Raw genomic sequence first — 21,884 nt, forward strand, 5'->3', positions numbered from 1 at the left:
CTTTTCTCGAAAAATTGTGAAAGCGAAACGCAGCATTGTGATATGTCATGTTATATCGTAGTCGAGCCTAGTTTATAACTTATTCAAACAACCGTGTTCGACGAACGTTGCATTTTTTGCCGTGTGATTTCCCATTACAATTTCACTGAATTGCTTATATCCTAAATAGTATATTTTGATCGTTTGTTTCACTTTAACCTCGATTGCACCACTTCACCTGGTGAGATTGAAGTGGAATACTTCCCGTTTCGAACTGCGGGGATTCTATGGTCCTTCTTTCGGAGTCAATCGCTAAGTGTCGAGCAAGAGAGTTGTCAACTCTTCTATTTAGGGCGTGTGACCTTTGAACTTCCTTTTCTGGATTTTGCAATTTGCTCATTTCAGGACAATATATCGGGCAGACTGCTCGTCGGAAATTGTAAGTTTGCGTAATGCTTGCTAGGGAAGGCGAACTGCCAGTGGATACCTGAAAATGCTGTGGTCTAAGTTATTTTTGTTTCCGGTTATCTGCTGCTGGGCTCAAAGTAAGTACTAGTTTTCTTTCAGTTTGTTTTTCTCCGATCTAAAATTGTGCGTATCTGTTTTGCAACACAAGAATTAGTCGGCGTCTACATTCCAGAGATGTATCTCGGTCTCGGAGGAAGTTTATTTTAAGGACTAACCAAGAATTAATATGGTTCTAGGAAATTCTGGATTTTGTCATTTTATATGCCAAAAAAAACAGTATTTGTTCCGATTTCATCCTTCGGTACAAAAAGTTTATTGATGAAGAGTGATCTGTTTAATGTGGTCAATATCACTGGATTAGCACGAAAGTTATCTTAATCGAGTAATGTCGATCAATTTTTTATTCCTGTTTCACCTGGGTCTGACTGAGTTAATTCGCCAGTTCACAGCTATAATATTACTTCCTCTTTAGTTCCTTCCGATAGAAAACATTTCATTGTCTTTTTTGGCTGTAGGTCGATGACAACGTTGCAAGAATAATCATCTGCGACCGACGTGCGCCGATTTTCAGGCCTGCTGTTTTTGACTGCTCCCTTTGTTTTCACTGTAAAAACATGTTAAGTTTTATGTCTGTTTGCTAAAATAGAAACCTGCAATTTCACTTCCGCCTCAACTGAAGCCACGTTGCTATAAAAACCGGGTGAAGAGCAGGAGTGCAAAGCTTGTCTCTAGTTCATTTGATCGATTACATAACTTAAGAATATCAAATTCCAAGTCCAGGTCCAGTGTTTTAAACTTTTTCGAAAAAGGTATGCTCGATGTTTAACGTTAAAACGAAAATAGAGCACTAAATGGCCATAAGATTATTTGCTGGTCGCAAGCGCTGTTTAGGCGCTGTTCTTGCTTACCGGCCGCAACTTTCTTTAATGCAATTGCACTCACAACAGTCTAAATTTTTTTGTATCAGGTAAACGTTAAGTTAGTTTTTGATAGGCAACTGCTTCTGCACAAGACCTAACAGTACGGGAGGATGCCACTTTTGGAAAAAACGAGAACAGTGCTTTAAGTTACCAACCATTACAAAGACACCATTTTGAAGGTCATTTTCAAGCAAATAAAATAAAAATGACGGAGAAGCTCACTAACCGTGCGTTTGTTTCATCAGCGTCATTTTCTCGATTTCTGTTTAGTGGTTATAGCACTGAATCGAACATGGGTACAACCATTCTTGCAGTGGAATATTTGTTACATGTAAACCATATAGTGCTCAAAGAAATATCAATCGGTGGCAGAGTGAGTCAATTCTGTTGCTTAAGTGCTGTATTGCTTTGGAACACATAGGAAGTGATTTCTTTCGTTGTTCTCGGTGAGTAATTTGGCCATGAGACGTGCTATACTTTCGGAACAACGGAATGGATTTAGACTTAGGCCAGAGTTTTTGATAGCAAATTTCAAGTTTGAAATTGGATAAATCACGTGGTCCATGCTAATGCTCAGCATGTGACCACTCGGTCAAAGTGGCGCGCCATACTACATGGATTTGTATAAAGCTTTATTGATAGAGTTGATATCCAAAGAAAATGGTAATAAGCATGCTCTGAGGTTTTCACTTCACAAATATGTTGTTAATTCGGTGTTTCTCGACTGCTCTTTTGCATTTTCTTGTTTGTCTCTTATCGAAATTTTTGCAAGGTAGACCCTGTTTTAATAGGGTGTAACTTTTTTGGATTCACTAACTTCAACAGGCAAGGTCCTGTTTTTTCAAGTTTCAAATTTTAAGTAATAGAAGGGAAAATTGCAAATACTGCTTCAGCACTAATACTGTTCTTTTGTTAGAAGAATATAATAGCTCGACAATTCGTCTCTCGTTTGGGTGATTAATCAACGACGAACAAAGCAAGCAAAAATAGCACCTAATTAGTTCGCAGCCCTTTGTGAATAATGAATCGCATACCCCTCATGCGTAACCAGAAATAAGACTAATAGATCGGCTGGCGCCGTCTAGCTCATCGTGCGCCTATTTTTATATTCGTGTCCATTAAATAAAGAGCTGACCTTTAGTAAGGGTAAACTAAAATAAAAATCAAAAGTCCGTTAAAATATTTGAATGATGCAGAAGAGCTGAAAGACAACTTTTTTCTTTTATTAGTTTCATTAATATTTTCAGTCAGTTCTCAATTCTGTGGTGTGTTTCGTTTTTACGACTCGGTAGAGATCAAATACTCTTATTTCAAAGCGTCTCTTCCGGGCGCTGTTCGAAGTGTTCATTTCAAGATTGTTTTCTTCATTAATGCAGTGTGAGTTCGCTTTCAAGATGATATGAAAAGCATTTTCTGGTAAACGTTTTCTGTGGAACGACCTTTTTCTTTCAACAAAGATGTTTTATAGACAGATTAGGCTAACGTGTTTACATCGTAATGTTGCCACCCAATTCAGACCACGTAATGATGCATTTGGGCGGTTACAGCGGTGCAATTTGTCACACGCAACTGATTGCATGGGAGTATAAACAACATCTAAAGTGAATGATTATACGATATGAATTGGGCGGCAACAAGAATGTAAATACGTTAGCCGAATCCGTCTATTTACCCTTTGAAACTCAAAGAAATAATGTTTCGGTAAAACTAATCGTCTGGTTCTTTTGTGGAATCTTATGATAAATACCGCTAGAAATGCTTCAAAATAGTCAAAATAATATCTAAAAAAGGCATAGACCCGTAGGGCGAGTGTAATATTGACGTTTTTGTTAATTTCTTTTAAAATTACTTTTAACATATTTTAAAAGAAGCTCCTTAACATACGTATTGCAAATTGTGTAAAAAGGTACGTCCAAATTACATACTATCTTTTTTCCTAATTATTTACTACTCGACTGTACATACATACACACATACATATTTTTACAATAACTGTCTAATTGGCTCATTTTTATTATCAGTAAGATTGTAGACGGATGAAATTTTAATTTATGCGAAATCAGCTTTCAGCTGTCAAACTGTCAACTTTTTAAACAATGAGATTTTATTGACTTTTTTAAGTAGCCAATCAAAAAGCGAGAAAAGCTATTAACAAAGTTCGCGTCATTTTGAATAAAATCACTAATCCTTGCGGCTCGTGGTTCCACAGCCACTTTGACAATGTTGTGACGTAATTTATCATCAATATGAGGACAGACGCATAAAAAACTGACGTCAATTTTATAAATAGTACATTTATCGTTGCTCCCTAGAATGGGCTTTTTAGCAGCAATGTTACAAATTATTAATTCACTGGTATTTAAATTTAAATAATTGAAAAAATAGAAAACAAATTAATAAATTTATTAGCTTTCATTAGCTAAATACTCCCTTAAAATGCTGTACACCATACTAACCAGTGATATCTACTATACAAGAAACATACAGAAAACAAAAACAAGATTTTTACGAGTCTCTAAAATTATTGAGAGACTTCCAGTTTCCTTCGTAGAATTAAAGTCGGTTGTTTTTCATGTCTGTTGATTGTTTCAATGAACTTTATGTGATTCAATTTGATTGTGATATAAGGCAATGATGGTAAAGAATTCTTTACATGCCTGTGGTAGATAACTTGTTTTCTAGCAATGATATTGTGATTTAAAAGCAGCCAGTTTGACTTTTTGCGTCAATCCAAAACTATGTCGCAGTCATTTTGAGAATCAGTAGCAATGTGTAAGGATTGAATAAACAACAGGCTTCCAGAAGGGTATGCACTTCGACAGGGGTACTAAAGAGATTCATCTGAGATTTTGCAAAGTGCAGATGGTTGATTCGATCACTTTTATTTGGTATATTGATTTATTGGCGTACATTATTCAATTTAGTAAATTCTAAAAAATTATTCTTTTAATGTCCATTATGACAAATGCGGAATTTTATAGATCACTCCCCAGTGAAGATCACCACCATTCTGAAACAAAGTTGCATATTTGTGACCTGTTGAAGGATAGACCTGAACAATCTCTATACGTTTGCAATACAATATCGAGGAGTCAATTGAATCAATAGGAAGAGTATCATCCTTTAAGGTAGCCGAACACAGTTTTCGCGCGCGCTTTTGCTGATGCAATTCAGCGCGCGCACAAGGATTCCAAAAAACAAACATGCCGTCAATACAGCGATCATTTTATTTACTCAACACCCGCACTATCTGCGATATTTTTCTCTATAATCGAACCCAGTATATAGCTGGTTTTCACATGACGTCACTAAAATTCGAACTACAAAACTATTGATCTTCCTGAGATTTTACTTAAATGATGTATAAGAGCTGCTGAAAACTAATATTCATACAAATTTTCGCTCCGAATGGGTTCTTGGTTTTGTGATACACTACGTTTAAATTTCTAAGCTCTTGAGTGACGCGGCATTTACGTGACGGTCTAGAGAGCTGTCATGATGGTTAAAAAAGTGACTTATTTAGGGGAACTTGGCTATCTTAACAGTTCATGTCTTAGAAAAAGTATTGTTTTAATGTTTTAGAGTCTCTCGAGGGATAAATTCACGCTTTTGTAGCAAAACTTAGTGACAGATGTTTCTGTTGGTTTCCGGCCGCCATGTTGGTGCCCATACGGATGGGCACCAGCATGGCATCTCCATACAAATCTCTATAAATTTGGGTAAAAAATTTCTCTGCATATCTCGCATAAGAAAAATTGCTGCGACCAGAATTTTGGCGAGAGTCTTTGCATATTTACCTTCTTTCATTTCTCAGATTCTGGACTTCATCTATTGACCGGTTTTGATTTCTATTTTGATCTATTGTGAATTGCGTGGCACTGAAAACCAGTAATTGATGGCTTTAGTCTTTTATTACAAAGATATGCTAGAAAAGGTAACGAAGCAAAGAACCCAGCAGTTCTCAGCTTTTTCTTTGTTACCGAAAGAACCCAGTTAAATGCAGCGCATGCGTAGTTAGTCAAAAAACTGCGATTGAATGATAATTGCACTCTCGGAGATACGCCTATTACTCGAAAACCACTCATTAGAATTTCACGAAATTTGGCACGAAAATACTTACAAATAAGTAACTGGAGTATTGAAAATAATTGAACTTTAACAAAGGAAATTCTAGATATTCCAGTGAACCTTCAACAAAGGATAATTAAAGATTTCTCTGTTAAATTATTAGCAAAATGGTGTTAACTTGTGAGAATCGTTACAAGCTTGTTGCATGCAAATTATAAAGAAAATCTAATGACTAGATTTTCTATAAATAAACAAAACCGATTTTAAAGGCCTGTTTATATTTATTCATGTTGCCATGGCAACGGCGCATACGTTAGCTTAACCATCAAAAAACCAAAGTTTGTGTTGTTAACGTGCTTGCTGCCATTTTTGGCGACCGAGGGATCAAGGGTTTTAGAGAAAAAGGTGAATGAACACAGGTATCAAAAACTGTGTTCAGCCACCTTAAATATAGAGTGTAGTTAGGCTTAGTATACCGAGAGTTAAATGAAGTGTGTAAGAATCTTCTTTGTAGTTGATGAGCTTTTTCTACTTGAATGAAAAAAAAGGAACTAGCAGTAACTAATAAAAATTAACATGTAGCCCATCTACCTTCAGAACAGTCCAAAATTTGAGGCTACCAGGCTTAATTTTTGCTGGACAAAACGGATTTAACGCACTTTTTCTATAGAAATTGAGACGACAGGTGGGTAGCACTAAAACTGCAATGCAAGAGAAACTTGGCACTGTAATCTTTAGAAAAAAGGAGAGCATTTGCTTCCAATGGCTAACGCAATCTTCCGAGTTATTTTTATGACACATGATCCGTATCGATTATGGTTTGAACGTGAGGTATTAGTGCTCAGAAGCTATTGTTTTCTTGCTATATTTGACACGTTATGAAAATAGAGAGGGAGTATTACCTGCTAATATAAGGGCTTACAAGGTTAAAAAAGTGTAGACAGAGGATTCAGACTACGAGGCATATAAAACAGAAAGAAAATCATTTCTGGGCAAATTTAAAAGACTTTTATTTTTGAAAAGATAGTATTTTGCAAAATGTGGGGTTTTGGAAATTTTGAGTTTACTAGCCGGATGATCAATCAAGTGTTTCCTTTTTCGAAACACAGTAGCATTTGCTCTACTGTCCGCCTAATGTTACCTCAATTTACGGTACATGTACATTTTTTGTTAAACTATTTCGTGAAAAATAAGGAAATATCTGTAAATATTGGAAACAGGTTTTTTTATAGAAAGGCCCGTTTGGCATCGTTAGCAGTTATCTCAGCATCAAACATGAATTAAACAAATCGAAAAGTTTTGCTAGAGTCACTGACCTTAAAACCCTATAAAAATATTGCTTTTTGTTGGGGGTATTGATGGCGGAATGGTTTTCATCCCTGAAGATAGTTACACCTGCACTAATTTCAATAACTTAGGATTTTACTTTTTAAAGTTTTAAAGGAAGGCGAAGAGAATCTGTTTTTGGACGGGAACAGTCTGTACACTGCATTGCACTGCATTCAGGGAAATGCACATCAGGTCACGTAGCTGCACTAAACAATATCTTGCAAAGTATATTTACCTTTCCTGTGATCCTGTCTGTTTTGCTTTTTGTCCTGTTTTTTTCTATATTTTGAATCGCAATTCTCATATTTACAAACATTTGCAGGATTCAGAGTATTGTTAGCGTCTATGTTTTTTCATTTTGGACTCGGCATCTACTAGCCAGCTTCCAACTTAAAAAGAAAGAATCCGTCCATGTCGAATGGGAACGCTCAGCTCTGAACAAACAACTTAAACATGTTAATTTATGTCTCATTATTTAGTCTTTCTTGTTTAATCTTGCAACCTCTGGTCATTACATTATATTTTCTCAGTCGGTTTCCTTTCCTATTCACGTCTATTGTAATTCGCTTTTTCGTTCACTTCTTCAGTATTGCTCTTCAGTATTATCACGTTTGTTCGATTTTTCTTTGTTATCTACTGTTTTAGTCACATATTGTCAACACCCTTGAACTGTTCAGTCCAAAACATGTTTTTAAACTCAGACTAAGTTTACCGCTTTGTTTCTACCGCAAGCTCAAAAGATCACAGGCAGAAAAATATACGGATTCGAAAGAAAATCTTTTAAAAGGCAAAACCCTCCGGATTCAAGAGTTTTTCGGATTCACAGTTCCCACTTTAAATTCTCCATCCAAAATCTCCGGAGACACAACCAGACTGGGAAGTTGTTATTTCGGATTCGTCCACTTGTGTGTAAACGACAAAATCAATCCAGTGCTAAAACGTCCCGGATTCGTCATGAATTCGGAGCAATTTCCTCTGGTGTAAACCTATTCTCAAAAGTTGTGTCGTTTTTCTTAATTGTTTAGCAACCACCTCTGTATTTTGATAAAGTGTAATCTAAAAACTTGCAGTCTAGTCTAAAAGGACAGAGCAACGTTAACTGGAACGTCACTGAACAAAAGAATTAATAAGCAGAACAATGGCTGTGCACGTGCGTTATAATTCTTCGTACAATTTTTGCCGTCCACTTAGACGAAAACGTGAAATGACCAAATTTTGCGTTGTCTGAAGAACGTGAACCACGACGACTAATTTTTTAAATTTTTATTTCAAATTTTTTCGCTGTGTTCCAGATTTAGTTTTGCGATAGTAAACAAAGTAAATGCGATAAACAAAGTAAAAGTATCGCGAGATTCGTAGGGAAAATACAAATTCATCTTTTAATCGACGTTGTCCTCGGCGTCGCCGTCGTAGTTTCGTAAACTCCCTAATCTCTGGAAAAAATACGTTTATCCGGAACCACATATATTCTTAATACGAAGTCTCCTTGCACCGATATATAAACTTGACCTGATTTCTCGACAAATTAATCTCCAGTGTACATTGTGCGTTGCATAGACACAGTTGGTACCTGAGACGCAGGTATTCACATTGTGACAAGGCACGAAGCGAGACTGATTGAAAGAAAGTGAAAAACAGAGCAAATTTCCAACCTTAATAATCCGGTCATGTTGTATGCTGTGGATAGCAGTTTACTAAGTCCAAAGCAAATCTGAAAAAACAAGAGATTCTGGCTTAGAGGTACAAAATAAGATAAAAGCCGTAGTTACTGCTCACTTGTCATGTGCTTATTCAGGCCCCATCAGCGTAACAAGTTCTTTGGGGACATTAGAACAAGCAAGTACCACCGAAGCGTCAGCCATTGTGCCCACACCGACAGCTGTATCAGGTAAATTTGTCTTGTCTTTCTTTTGTCTATGCATAAGCTATTTCTATTTTCTCTCGCTTACCTATTATCCAGGCAGAAAAGTCGAAGAAAGGTCTCTAAGGCCCAGTTCAAACTTTGAACTTTACCTGTACGGAGCCTAATGTAGCTGTTAGGTACATGTAAAGTTCGAAATCTGAATCAGATACGATCGACACATTTGTATTTGGGTCGACCTTGTTGTTCTATTCGATTGCGCCAGTCGAATAGGACGGCCAACGTTCGACTTCGATTCAGGCGTTGAAGTTTACATGTGCAGATTCTAATGCATACATTAGAGACTCATTACATGCATGAAAATTATAATAGCGGAGCTCCGGCGGCCAAAAGTGCGGTCATGCGGAGCCCCATACCTATATAGGAGAGAAAAGGAAACCCATAAGTTGATTTTCTCATGGTTTTCATGGCTAGCGGTATTGCTCGTGGGGAGTACCCGCGACGGTGACGGGGTTGCGCAAGATGGCGGCCATACTCCAGCTAATAGGTTGACAGAGACATGCACTCTTCGTTTATACCGTCCTTTTTTGATATTGGACATATGTTATGGTCGATTGACACCTGTCTAAACAAGTTATCTTTCGACTGGTATCACGTGACTATATCGCTGGCTCAAGTTTAGAACTCATCGAGGCCACGTGTTTTTTTGGAGTTGACCGCTGACCAAGTACTGGTTTTTTGATTGGATAGCGGGCTCCTGTCGGGTTAACTTGTTGTAAACAGGGCCACGTTTATGGAACGCCAGAACTGTCTTATGATACTTTTTTTATTATATTGGGTGGTTATGTCATTATATTTAGTACTTATGTTATTATATTCGGTGATTAACTCATTATACTCGATGCTTATTCCATTATACTCGGTGCTTATGTCTTTATATGCGGTGCTGTCTTCATTATATTCGGCGCTTATTCCATCATATTCGGTGCTTATTCCATTATATTCGGTGCTTCCGTCGTTATATTCGATGCTTTCTTCGTTATATTAGATGCTTTTTCATTATATTCGGTGCTGTTTTTATTATATTCGGTGCTTTCTTCGTTATATTCGGTTCTAACTTTGTTGGTGTTTTCTTCATTATTAAGGGTGCTAACACTATTATATTCGGTGCTCTCTTCCTTATATTCGGTGCAAAGGCCATTATATTCGGTACTTCCTTGTTCGGTGATTACTTCATTATATTCGGTGCTTTCTTCGATATGATCGTCACCAGTCTTCGCAAAGGACCATACAATTTGTAGGTAGTCTAGGGAAAGCCGGGAAAAACGGGTGTCACGAAAACTCAGACTCCGAAAACTCAGACCCCTCGAAATTAAAAACTCAATTGTTATCACCTGAATTGCTCTATGGCCACAATGGGGCGAGATGTTTATCTTCTCCGGTTTATGTTGTCGCGTCGATCAAACGGTGAAAAACAAATATTTAACTTCTCAGGTTTATCGCTGTCGCGTCGGTCAAACAGTGAAGAACTAACAAGGTTTAGAACAGCAGCCAACACTGTTTTTCAAAACAGACCTTTTTTATGCAATGGTATGCAGCAAAAAAATATGTTGTTCTCTGAAACATACTCGTTTGATCGCAATCTGCTTTTTGACTTTATGTGCGTTGCGTGACTGTCGGCACGTAAAAAGTCAACACGTAAAAAGCACGTGAAGGTCGAACCGATTGAACCGCCATGTCTGGTCTCGAAATGTGAGTGAACGAAAATTGAAAACTGGCGCGAAGGCCCCGCCACGAGGCAGATTTAATAATTAACTAATCCAGGCGGTATGAAAAAAAGAAAAAAAAAAAAAAAAAAAAAAAAAAAGTAGAAGTGTTTAGTTTGAAACTTACTGTTTCCTGTAAGAAATATTCACTATTCCCGTTATAAGTTGGAACGCAAACATGGCTATCTCTATGTACTTTTTTTTTCTTTTTTTTTTCCTCAATTTTGTTAATTTCTGCGGGTTACGTGCCGACAGTCACGCAACGCACATAAAGTCAAAAAGCAGATTGCGATCAAACGAGTATGTTTCAGAGAACAACATATTTTTTTGCTGCATACCATTGCATAAAAAAGGTCTGTTTTGAAAAACAGTGTTGGCTGCTGTTCTAAACCTTGTTAGTTCTTCACTGTTTGACCGACGCGACAGCGATAAACCTGAGAAGTTAAATACTTGTTTTTCACCGTTTGATCGACGCGACAACATAAACCGGAGAAGATAAACATCTCGCCCCATTGTGGCCATAATGCAATTCAGGTGATAACAATTGAGTTTTTAATTTCGAGGGGTCTGAGTTTTCGGGGTCTGAGTTTTCGGGGTCTGAGTTTTCGGGGTCTGAGTTTTCGGGGTCTGAGTTTTCGGGGTCTGAGTTTTCGGGGTCTGAGGTTTCGGGGTCTGAGTTTTCGTGACACCCGTTTTTCCCGGCTTTCCCTAGACTACCTCCAAATTGTATGGCCCCTTGCGAAGACTGGTGACGATCATATCGAAGAAAGCACCGAATATAATGGCCTTTGCACCGAATATAAGGAAGAGAGCACCGTATATAATAGTGTTAGCACCCTTAATAATGAAGAAAACACCAAACGAAGTTAGAACCGAATATAACGAGGGAAGCACCGAATATAATGGAATAAGCACCGAATATAATGAAGACAGCACCGCATATAAAGACATAAGCACCGAGTATAATGGAATAAGCACCGAGTATAATGAGTTAATCACCGAATATAATAACATAAGTACTAAATATAATGACATAACCACCCAATATGATAAAAAAAAGTATCATAAGACAGTTCTGGCGTTCCGTACAGGTTGTCCAGAATCCGGTTAATGCTAACCCAGGGCTATAAAAGTCAACCGAAGTGTAAATTTTTCTTGTATACAAATGTTTCTCACGGTTTTGTTTTGTTCATTTTGAGGACCTTGAGATTATTCAAACTCAAAACAGAAGGCCAAACAACATCAACAAAAAGCGTCACCATAAAGTTAGAGAACTCAAATCAAAATTCTCGCTTATCCTGGGTCACCTTAATCAGGCTTTGAACAACCCTATTATACTTAAAATCTACACCTTGAAGTAAGGTGTCTTGCGCAAAAGAGGATGGCGGGAAAGGAGAGACTTGTTCGTCATCCTTCAAAACAGTGTTTCTGTCCAACCACTGACAGGATCGAGGGAGAGTCGTAATGCTATCCTGTTGAAAATCAATACTGGTCTACTTAAGGTGGCTCCCTGGAGTATTTACGAACACCCTCCCTATAGAGCGCGAGTTAGAAAGGGAAACTCAGTTAATCTCTCTTAAAGTATTCCCTGTAGAGATTTACCAGTATGGGTATTGTTATAATAAGGCCTTTTTGTTGATTGTCAATTTTGGTTTAAGGCCGTTACCATGGCAACATCTCATCTAACGACAGGCTGATATATTCCTCAGTTTGGCCTAAACTCCTTAATATTTTTACTTTCCTTTGGTGAAATTTTTTCATACACTGCCACATCACGGAAATGATACTGCCTGGCATTTTGAATCGGTAAAAATTCAAGGTTGTTCGAACGGTTTTTCCAATACTCTGTAATTTGTCATTCTTCTAAATATATTAGATTAGCTCTGACAGATTTTAACAAAAATAGGGTATTTTATAGGAATTGTATGTCGTTACAACTTAGACATATTTTAAACAAATTCACCGAAGAAAACGCGAGAAAATTCACTGTGCGTTTTGCTTTTTGTGCTCATGTTGACGTCATAAAATATCGAAAAGACGTTTTTCTTTGAGCGTGCGCAGATTACTTGAAGTTTCATCCTATGCGCGCGTGCAATCGTAAAACTATAGGCAGCCACCTTAATAAAAACTCTCTTTTTCTGGATCGGAAATCAAGAAATAGCTACAGGACACATTTCTGGTATTTTGAAAAAAACTGTGACCAAAATAGCGTTTACCATTTGGACTATTCACCATTAAGTGGCAGTCCCGCTAAAAGCGGTCCACTCGACCTCAGGACCAAAAATAATTTTCCTTCATTTTTTGTCAGTGAAAAGGGTTTGACACGTATATATAAAAAAGCAATTTATTATTTTCCAATTCCTTATTTTTGCTTTGCTACGAGCCAAAATTGAATTTTGGCCGAACTGAGGTTGCCGACCGTGATCAGAAAGGGAAAATTCACCGATTTTGTGAAGCGTGCTACGTCGCCTAAACTGCAGCTCACGGAATGTCGTTTTCATACGAATTTTAAGGTACATTCATTACTTTGACTGACGAAATATGGAAACTTTTCGAAAAATTCTAAGCTTACCAGCGAGGCTGGAAGACACCCTTCTCCGAGGCCTTTGATCACCTACTAAAATTTAGCCAAATTTGACGGGGAAAATCTCAAAAGTTGGGGCTAAATGAAGCCTAAAAAGCACATCACAGTAAATTTCATACCTTAATAAACCGTTCTATAAGTTCAAACCGGTGGGTTTGGATTGCACGCGAGAACAGATTAAAATCTGCCACAGTCAGTGCGTTTACGTAGCTATCGCTCGTGTCAAAGCTCATTTGCATAACCCTAGCACCCGGCGAAAATACATCTTCTTCCGCTCAGGTTCGTTTGTTGACCCTCTGAATAGTGGCAAATAGCTTCCTTTAATACTTGTGTACACTCTAGATCCAGTTTTGAGGTGAAGGTTGCGTTAAAGTTGATCGATTCTCAAGACTTGCGAGACTCCAAAAGTAAATAATGGCACCGGTCTGCAGAAATTGACCGTAGCCGTCGTCCTGACCCTTCAATAAATTCTGCCGCAGAGGTAGCACTAGGAGAAGAAGAAAATCGTAAGTTTTCATTTACCGTTTAATGGCAACTGAATCCTGTACTACCGCCAATACTACTGGGAGCTTGGGGGCTATATGCCCGAATTTGAAAAACAACAACAACGAACACTTGCCGGTTGCATCGCTGGGAAATGAACGTGAATGAACACGACACGCTTGAATGGAACTATGTTTTGCGCTGAATGATGGGCTTTACTTCTGTTTTATGCTTGATGCTTGTCTTTTAGTATCTTGCACAGCGCATAAAATAAACTTCGGGATCCGTTTATCGGGCCGTTTATACAACGAAAGCTGCACCAGCTTCGTCAAAATGTCACACAAGTTCATGTAACGTGACCAATTACCCGGGAGGGAGGTACCCCCTTATATGGGCTATATAGGTATCTGTATGTGAGGCCCCCAAAGGGTAGGGTTTTTCAGCCGTTTGGGTCATAAATAGGGTATCGATTTTGGCCATTTTGGTTATAAATTGGGTATGGTTTTAGCACTCTAGTCTTGAATTGGGTATGTTTCTTAGCAGAAGCTACTTTTTCATCATTATCAATAAGACCTTCAACAAAAGCCCTTCATAACGTATGTTTAGGGCAACTCTGTCAGCCGCAACGGTCATAAATAGGCTATCGAATTAAAGTGTTTTGAACTTTACGGCAAATCAAACGAACAAATTTTTTACTCTTGTGTATTTCACTTGCTACGACCATAGTTTAAGATTTTGGTATTGGCTCTTTTATTGCAAATCCCTGGATTTCACAATGTTCAAGCTTTACCGATTTTAAATTCTTTCATGTACCGTTTCCATGGAAATATCTATTTCCCTAAAAACACAATAACAACCTTTAATTAATCTATTTTGAATTATTGGGGTGTTATTTTGATACTGATTCGACTGAGGGAAGACTGAGCTAATAGAAAACGCTAATTAGGGTCCTGAAGAAAATGGATGTTTTCTTAAAAATATCATGGTTGCCTAGATGTGTCTGTTTTAAAGAAAGATATAACCCATGGTTACTGTTATCTTTTCATTTGCTAATTCAGAGTCCATAAATGGAACAAGTTCCTTGGGAGAATCCCATCTAACAGTCGTCTCGAAACACTGGCCATCGTCGTCAGCCATTCGGCCCTCGCCAACGTCTGTCGCTGCATCTTCTTCTTCTGCATCAGGTAAGCTTGTCCTTTCTAGGCGATTCGGTAAGCTCGTCATCGTATTTTCGACGGTATTCAACTCAAAACAAAGAATATGCCGTTTCAAAAAATATTAATCTTTCATAGATGACTAAACAAATCTTCAATATCACTATTACTATTTTCACACGCCTCACAACTTTGAAAACTGTTCCGCCGGATAAGAAATCAAATTGCCGCACGTGCGTAGAAGGTTGTCAAATGCCATTTAAATACTGACAGATCAGAGATGTTTGCTTCCTATGTGTAAAGAAGAAGAAATTCAGCGTCGTTTCATGCCCTGTTAACCATCGTTTAAGTTTAACAGGGTAAGATTTCTACCATGTCTAAAGCAATTGGTTTTTTGGAAAGCTTTTGTCAAGCTCAAGGTATTGACATAGCCGTCGTATACGAAAAATCTGGCACGTCTGAAGCATTTTGGCTTTGGCTAAAACACGGAAATTGCGAAAGTTTCCCAGTCCAGTGTCGTTCCCGTCCTCGCATCGTAATGTCCCTAATGTTGCTCACAATGATGCAGGGAACATGTATATCAAGCACTCAAATTTTGAAACAATAATTTGTGATAAAACTAAAACTCCGCAACTCTTTTTTGCACCATTGTGGTTACACACTGTCCAGTAACCACATGTCCTCTTAGAGGGCTTTTGCTTTCCTTGGAGCTTCTAGCCGATGCTTCACGCTTATATAAGTACTGGAAAATAAAAATGTTCAAGCCATAAAGTAATGTAATTATAAAGGAAAAACACTTCTCAAGCGTGAAAGTTTCGGTTAAAAGCCGCTGTCAAAGAAGTCGATGGATCGAATTATATACCCATCTTTGTTATATATCTAATAGCCTTTAATTTGGAAGCACTTGTTTTACAATGACTGTCTACTTTCTCGCGCGCTGATTGGCTCATTTTTATCATCAATAAGAGTAAAGACGGATAAAATTCTTATTAATGCAAGCTTTCAAGTTCAATTTTCAGCTGTCAAACTGTCAACTTTTTAACCAATGAGATTTTAAGTAGCCAATCAAAAAGCGAGAAAAGCTATTGACAATGTTCGTGTCATTTTGAGTGAAATTCACTTATCTTATCTTACGGCAAGTTTACGGCGTCTTTTGCCCTCATTTATTCCCGGCATTTGACCATTTTGGGGTCTTGTTATTGTAAAAAACAAATTGACGTCAGTTTGTTATGCCTCTGTCCTCTTATTGATGATAAATTGCGTCATAACATTGTCAAAGTTTACTGCGGAACGACTCGCATGCGGCTCGTGGTTCCACAGTCACTTTGACAATGTTATGACGCAATTTATCATCAATAAGAGGACAGAGGCATAAAAACCTGACGTCAATTTGTTAATTCGACTCCTTATTCCGCTCCAATCAGTTCATCACTTTGGCAGCCATTCAGTTCACGATGGTCGGCCCTCTCGCGAAATACCTTGGTCGGGGGAATCACCACTAAATAATTGTTTCGAACCCAGCAAATACTCAACTGTTTGACCGAGTGACCAGCGAGTGAATTATTTCTTCCCAACTAACTGTTATAATTCATTCTAGCTACGTTATCACTCATTAAAAAGTAATATTATCAACATGCACAGCCAAACTGAAAATCTTAAAAGTTTACACAGATTTTTCCTACTGGACGAAAGGTGATCGGAAAGAAAAATCAAAGTCATTTTGTTATGAACTAGAAAAAAATGCAGCCAAAACTCGGATTTCAAAAATTTTGATAGATGCCACAAGCAAAAACATAAGAAGAAGAAAAGGAAATCTGTGGTTCTGCAAAACTCGCAGCCCTGTGTAAGGTCTTTTCTTCTTTCATCAACCATTTTTACATATCATTTCTCCATGTCCATAGTTAGCGTTTTCACATGACGTCACGTGAGCCATATTGATTTTTCAAAACAGTGAAAAGGCGGCCAGGTTGGTGCACCGCACCAATCTTGGGGGAGTTGAAATCTCCTCTCATAAAAACACGTCCATTTCTCCCAATTATTTTGCATTGGTGCTGGGCACTTGAGTAAAAATGCTCTAATTATTTACAGTACCGTATAAATTATAACCAAATTGATTGCCCCATTTCTCCTCAATTCTCCAGTGTGTTTCCCGTCTAAAAATTTTAATTATGGCTTTCATCATTCTAAAATTAATACAACTCATCAATTTTTTGATTTTTAGTATTTTCTTTTTCGGCAATCGAGTACAGTCAAACGTGTATTAAGCGGAAACCGTCGGGAAATGTGCTACAGTAAAAACCCGCATAAAAGAACAAGTGGATTAAGAACACTTAGTCTGAAATTTGGTCAAAAAAGTACCATATATATAAGAACACATTCAGCCTGAAAGATGAAAATTGTTCTTATATAAAAAAAAATTGGCTGCCAGTTAGATTAGAGTAACCTACTAGGGTACAGTACTGAGTACAGTACTGAGTAGATCAACACTGTATACTGTATGTCTTATCCATTAATTAATTAAAATTGAAATTGATTTCATCTATGCTGTATTTAATTTTTAGAAACAATTTTAAGAACATTTTCAGGCTGATTTTGCAGAAAACACTCGATATATAAGAGAAAAATCAGCCTGAAACCCCAAAACACGTGATCTGTTATGCGGGTTTTGCTATATTAAAATATGGAGACATTCGTGCCAAAATCTTCTCAATGAAGATTATTTCTGCGGTCAGAAATTCAAAGAGCAAATGAGAAACATTGCCAATAAAATTTACCTACACCTTTCAAATTACTATGTAGCAAGTTAAAATTGGGTTTCCCCATACCACTGTTGAGTTATAAGAATTCCACGTTAAAATCGAGGCTGTGTTTGAAAGGATGGAGAGTTGCTATGGTCTAGGAAATGAAAATTACTTTGAACGAATAATTAGACATTTCCCTTATAATATTAGCTTAGCACCAACACGTATAGGCTGGTGATTTCGATCTATCAACCTACAAGTGGAACCTACCTACAACGAATGTGTTGACCTAAACGCCTCCTATATATTTTTTCTTCAACCAATAGACCACTCTTTCTATGAGTTTACCAGTGTAATAAAACCACACGGGTAGTTGGAAGAACACGAGGAAAGCTTGTAAGTCAGCAGCTATTCCCAGCTATGGCAAGAACGTCCACTCTGTCGTCCACAGAATTTGCCAAACACGGAAAGTGCTTAAGACTTTCTCCTAAACTCAAGCATAAACGGAATCTGCGTAAAATTTTTGCCATGAGAAAAAGATCACGTATTGTATGGCGCGACCAATTTCTGGTGCTTTTTTCCTTACAAATCTCCATGTAAATGTTCATTAAAAAAACATTCATGTCATTGATGTTATTGTCAGCCCTTTACCAATACAATAGAAAACAGATTTGGCAACTCTGTTGAGCAATTAGGGCAAGCGTAGTATCTCAGTTATTTTGAAATTTCAATAGTAGCATTAAATATCACAATACCGTAAAACTGATGTTGTTTTTTGTCGTTTAGTTCCTGGTTATGTTCCATGGGTGTATGGATACAATCATGGTCCCAACTCTCTCGAGATTAACTGGTCTCCTATACCTGAAGAAGATACCCATGGAGTTCTTCTTGGCTACGTCGTTTATTTCAGACGCTATGGTTCCTACGAGAACTTCACCACTGTCAAAGTGAACGCAAGTAGCCGAGTATTGAGGATTACAGGTCTCATGGAAGCCACGAGATATGAAATCAAAGTCGCAGGTCGTACATCTGTTGGAGAGGGTCCTTTGCGCACCACATATGAGAGCACAGGTTGGTAGCTAACTGTTGTGTTTATTAATGAACGATTTCCTAAATAGTAGTCCTGAAGATTGTCACAAGTTTATTTGCTTAGCTATTGCACAGTACCACACTACAGGTTTACTTACATAGGCAAATTTGGTGCTTTTTTTTCGGGCTATGATCTTAGCCAAGCCATTATTCAATCAATTAGGCACAACGATCCTGTGAGAGCAAACACTTACTTAAAATGTTCAATGTCGTATTAATTTTTAGTCTCACCCAAAAGGCTTGATTTAATTAAGGTGTCTGGCTACAGTTTTTACTGGACCATTCCAAGCACTTTCGATGAGCTTTTTACCGGTAAAATCGGATCAATATAAAAATTACGCCAGTTATTGGAAATGGAATGAAAAAAAAAAAAGGACAATTAGGGAAGCAGATGTGATATAGAAGAGCTAGTTGACTAAATCTGTTTTACCAGCAAGGACGACCAGGCAAACGTTTTGTAATTTTTGTACATATTCAATTCTACAGCTTGTGGACAGACCTCCAATGGTACAGCAAGTGAAATCAATGTAATAACCTCATACTATTCAGGATATTGTTACTGGGAAATCCATTCACCTTTAGTGAACTCAAGCGTACTTCTCGTTGTTCAACGTTTCCAAATGCAGTATTGCTGGTAAGAACTTTGGAACATTTCATTATTGTTATGAACTTACTTCCATGTGGTTGTGTTACTACAGACAGCCGAGACGTACTGTATCTGGATTGAATTACTAAACAACCGAACCATAACATTTTTGACTTCAAATCTTCTGAAACAAATGATAATGCTGAGTGCTGTATTTCCCGCGCTCTGTTTACTGGGCCAGAGGATAAACAATAAATAAACAAAAAACGTGCCGAATTGTTGAAAAATGGCTATGAGTCAAAGGCTCATAGCCCCTTTAATTGTTTATGTAAATGGAAATAGTGTATAGCTATCAGGAGCAAAGGTCTATAGCCACCTCATTACAAAATTTTATTAAAGGACTTATATTGTCTTACTTCACAAATAAAGATTTTGCCTAGCAAAGGTGAGGGCAACCAAAACGCAGACACAGGCTTCTAAGGTCTAAAACAAGCGGCCAGGCCACGGGGAGGAGGTGGGAAAAAGCAATCAGACAAGCGTTACTACGGGACTAAACTCCGTGAAACACACAGATATTTCAGCAGACTTCTAAAGTCAAATTCATATAGGAGCGAAATATTCTTCCAGCTTTCGGTTCAAAAGAGTCGATACTATCAAAACATTCCGTTGTTGAACATGATTTATAGGTCACAACCAGTTAGTATTCGAAACTTGATAGAATTTGTCGCTTAGGCTTCCAGTTGAGGTGCATGTCAAATAAAAACGTTTGTGTTACAGGTATAAGCATAACAATAGTTCCAACCGTATGTTCCAAGAAAGTTGCTCTTTTGTACTAAAATGCAGCAAACTTGCTAAAAGATTCAGTTTCCCATTCCAACAAGTTACAGTAATCAGCATTTTCTCTGACTGAGTGATTTGGTGAGAATGATTGAAGTTGTCCGGATAGCAAAGTGGATCGAGTAAATGAGCCCCTTCGGTGTCCTGCCGTACATAAACATTTACGGAAGATCAGGAATTGAAATCCCTGAACCTTAGCCAAAACTGATCTAAACGCATGCGTACTCTGTTATTGTCTAGGCTACTTCGGGCCGTTCGTTTCGGATACTTCACCGAAATCAGTTGACCGTGAAGGCCGTACAGCAACTTTTACACGCCATCTTTCGACATGCTATGTAACCTGGCCTACGTCAAAAATGTAAACACAACGGAGTTCTTTACGGTCGAACTCGACTTTTAGTCATGAAAGATAGATTTATTTGACATCAAACTAAGGTAAGGAGTATCATGAAGTCATTCTGTGAGAGCTAAATCGACCGTTCTGAATGTTTACGTCTTTTGAATACTAAACGCGGTGCAGGGAGTGCACCCCCCCCCCCCCCCAAAGATTAAGTCTTCTAAGGGGTTAGAGTTAGATCTCACTGTATCATTGAAGACAACTTGTTTTATCTGACAGTAAATAATAAATATATAGTCGGGGTTAGGAAAAAGAGCAAAGGTGAGGTTTGCATCACCACTGACAACTTGAACAGAATACACAATGTTCTTTTTATTGGGATACTGATGAAGAATGACAAACTCTTCCATCTCCAAGGCTTGAATAATTTTGTCTTTGGCTTTTATAGTTGCTGTTGTGGTGAGCACAACAAATAAAAGGGACCCCTTTAACAAGAGAACGTATTTCACTTATTCTTAAAAACGGAAAAGCCCCTGTGCAAACTTAATCAGCTGTCAATTTTTTGGTGAAAATAATTATTTTTGAAGGGCCAGTTAATGGTTTGATATCTGTATTCAATAGAAAGTACATAAAGCCATAAAAAATGCTGAAAGGACTAACTGATCACAAAAAAAAAAAAAAAAATTGTCACAACTCAATAAACCGTGTTGAACTAAATTGAGATATAATATAATAATAATATTGGATAATTTTGAGTGAGTTGTTAAAGCCTAAAACTGATGTACATTTGTAACATATATTTGTCATTTATATATCTCTGCAATATCAAAAGACAATATAAACATTAAAATCAATGAGCCTTTATTTTCGGTGTTACACAATTATCTTAAGTGTTTTACATTGTGGCGGGCGGTCAGAACTTGCCTTGATAAAACCCACATTTCATATACAGTGTTTTCTTAAGATTAATTTGGAATCAGCTACGACAAATATTTGAAACAAATCATTCTTATTCTTACCAGTGTCGGATACAATGCGCCTCATTAATGACACTCAGCCGCAGCCTTTTCCTTTAAGTTGCACTTGTAAATATGGATCGCCCTCGGTTACATTGATAAACGACTCCGGGGTCCCTAGCACGATATGCAATAAACCTCCTTCAACTCCTGTTTTGCGTGTAACGTCCATCCCCAATAAAAGCTGCTTGTACACTTATTGAAGTAAGGACCCTGGCTCGGTCCTGCATGAGCGAGTTGAGCAGAGAGGTAGCCAAAGCACAACTTGTAAATCTGACTCATCTAAGAAACATCGACGATGATCGGGAAGGACTGCAAAATTACGGATTTCCCTGAGGACGTTGGCTGTGAAGCTAAAAGATCTTTCCCTTTCAACAAATTCAAAATGGCTTCCTGCTGTGTTTCCCTAAATTTGTCGATGTGAAAGAGCTCTCAAACACACTTTACAGCAAAAGAGAAAACCCATTAGAACTTCTATTAGAACTGACATCCACTATGTTGGATAGACAAGTGACAGAATTGACCAATCACAGCCAAGCCTGCTCGATTCGAGCAGGCCTAGCTGTGACTGGTCAAAAAATACAATGGATAGACCAGTGATCAAGCTGTGGTGTGGGGCAAGGAACGTGGGCTCACAAAACGGCTGGAAATCGAGCCTAGATTCGT

General features: G+C 37.8%; 1 protein-coding gene across 1 annotated transcript; it reads left to right on the forward strand.

Annotated features, from left to right (window-relative positions):
* The first annotated feature begins 360 nt into the window (after positions 1-360).
* LOC110043118 (uncharacterized) lies at positions 361-19,285 on the forward strand. The gene is made up of 5 exons (XM_089291359.1): positions 361-524; positions 8,560-8,652; positions 14,517-14,642; positions 18,140-18,424; positions 18,929-19,285. Exons 1-5 carry the CDS (start codon positions 473-475, stop codon positions 19,078-19,080), a joined length of 708 nt encoding a protein of 235 aa, XP_089147485.1. The 5' UTR covers positions 361-472; the 3' UTR covers positions 19,081-19,285.
* Positions 19,286-21,884: the final 2,599 nt, after the last annotated feature.

The sequence above is a fragment of the Orbicella faveolata genome, unplaced genomic scaffold, assembly GCF_042242905.1.
Source record: "Orbicella faveolata isolate gen_17 unplaced genomic scaffold, um_ofav_v1 contig_24, whole genome shotgun sequence".
NCBI lineage: Eukaryota > Metazoa > Cnidaria > Anthozoa > Scleractinia > Merulinidae > Orbicella > Orbicella faveolata.

What these genes read in the sequence shown, in the direction of transcription:
- LOC110043118 (XM_089291359.1), top strand. Translation starts at nt 473, where the DNA reads ATGCTGTGGTCTAAGTTATTTTTGTTTCCGGTTATCTGCTGCTGGGCT. An exon ending in TATCTGCTGCTGGGCTCAAA is followed by an intron (nt 525 to 8,559) that starts GTAAGTACTAGT and finishes GTGCTTATTCAG; the next exon opens with GCCCCATCAGCGTAACAAGT. An exon ending in CACACCGACAGCTGTATCAG is followed by an intron (nt 8,653 to 14,516) that starts GTAAATTTGTCT and finishes TTGCTAATTCAG; the next exon opens with AGTCCATAAATGGAACAAGT.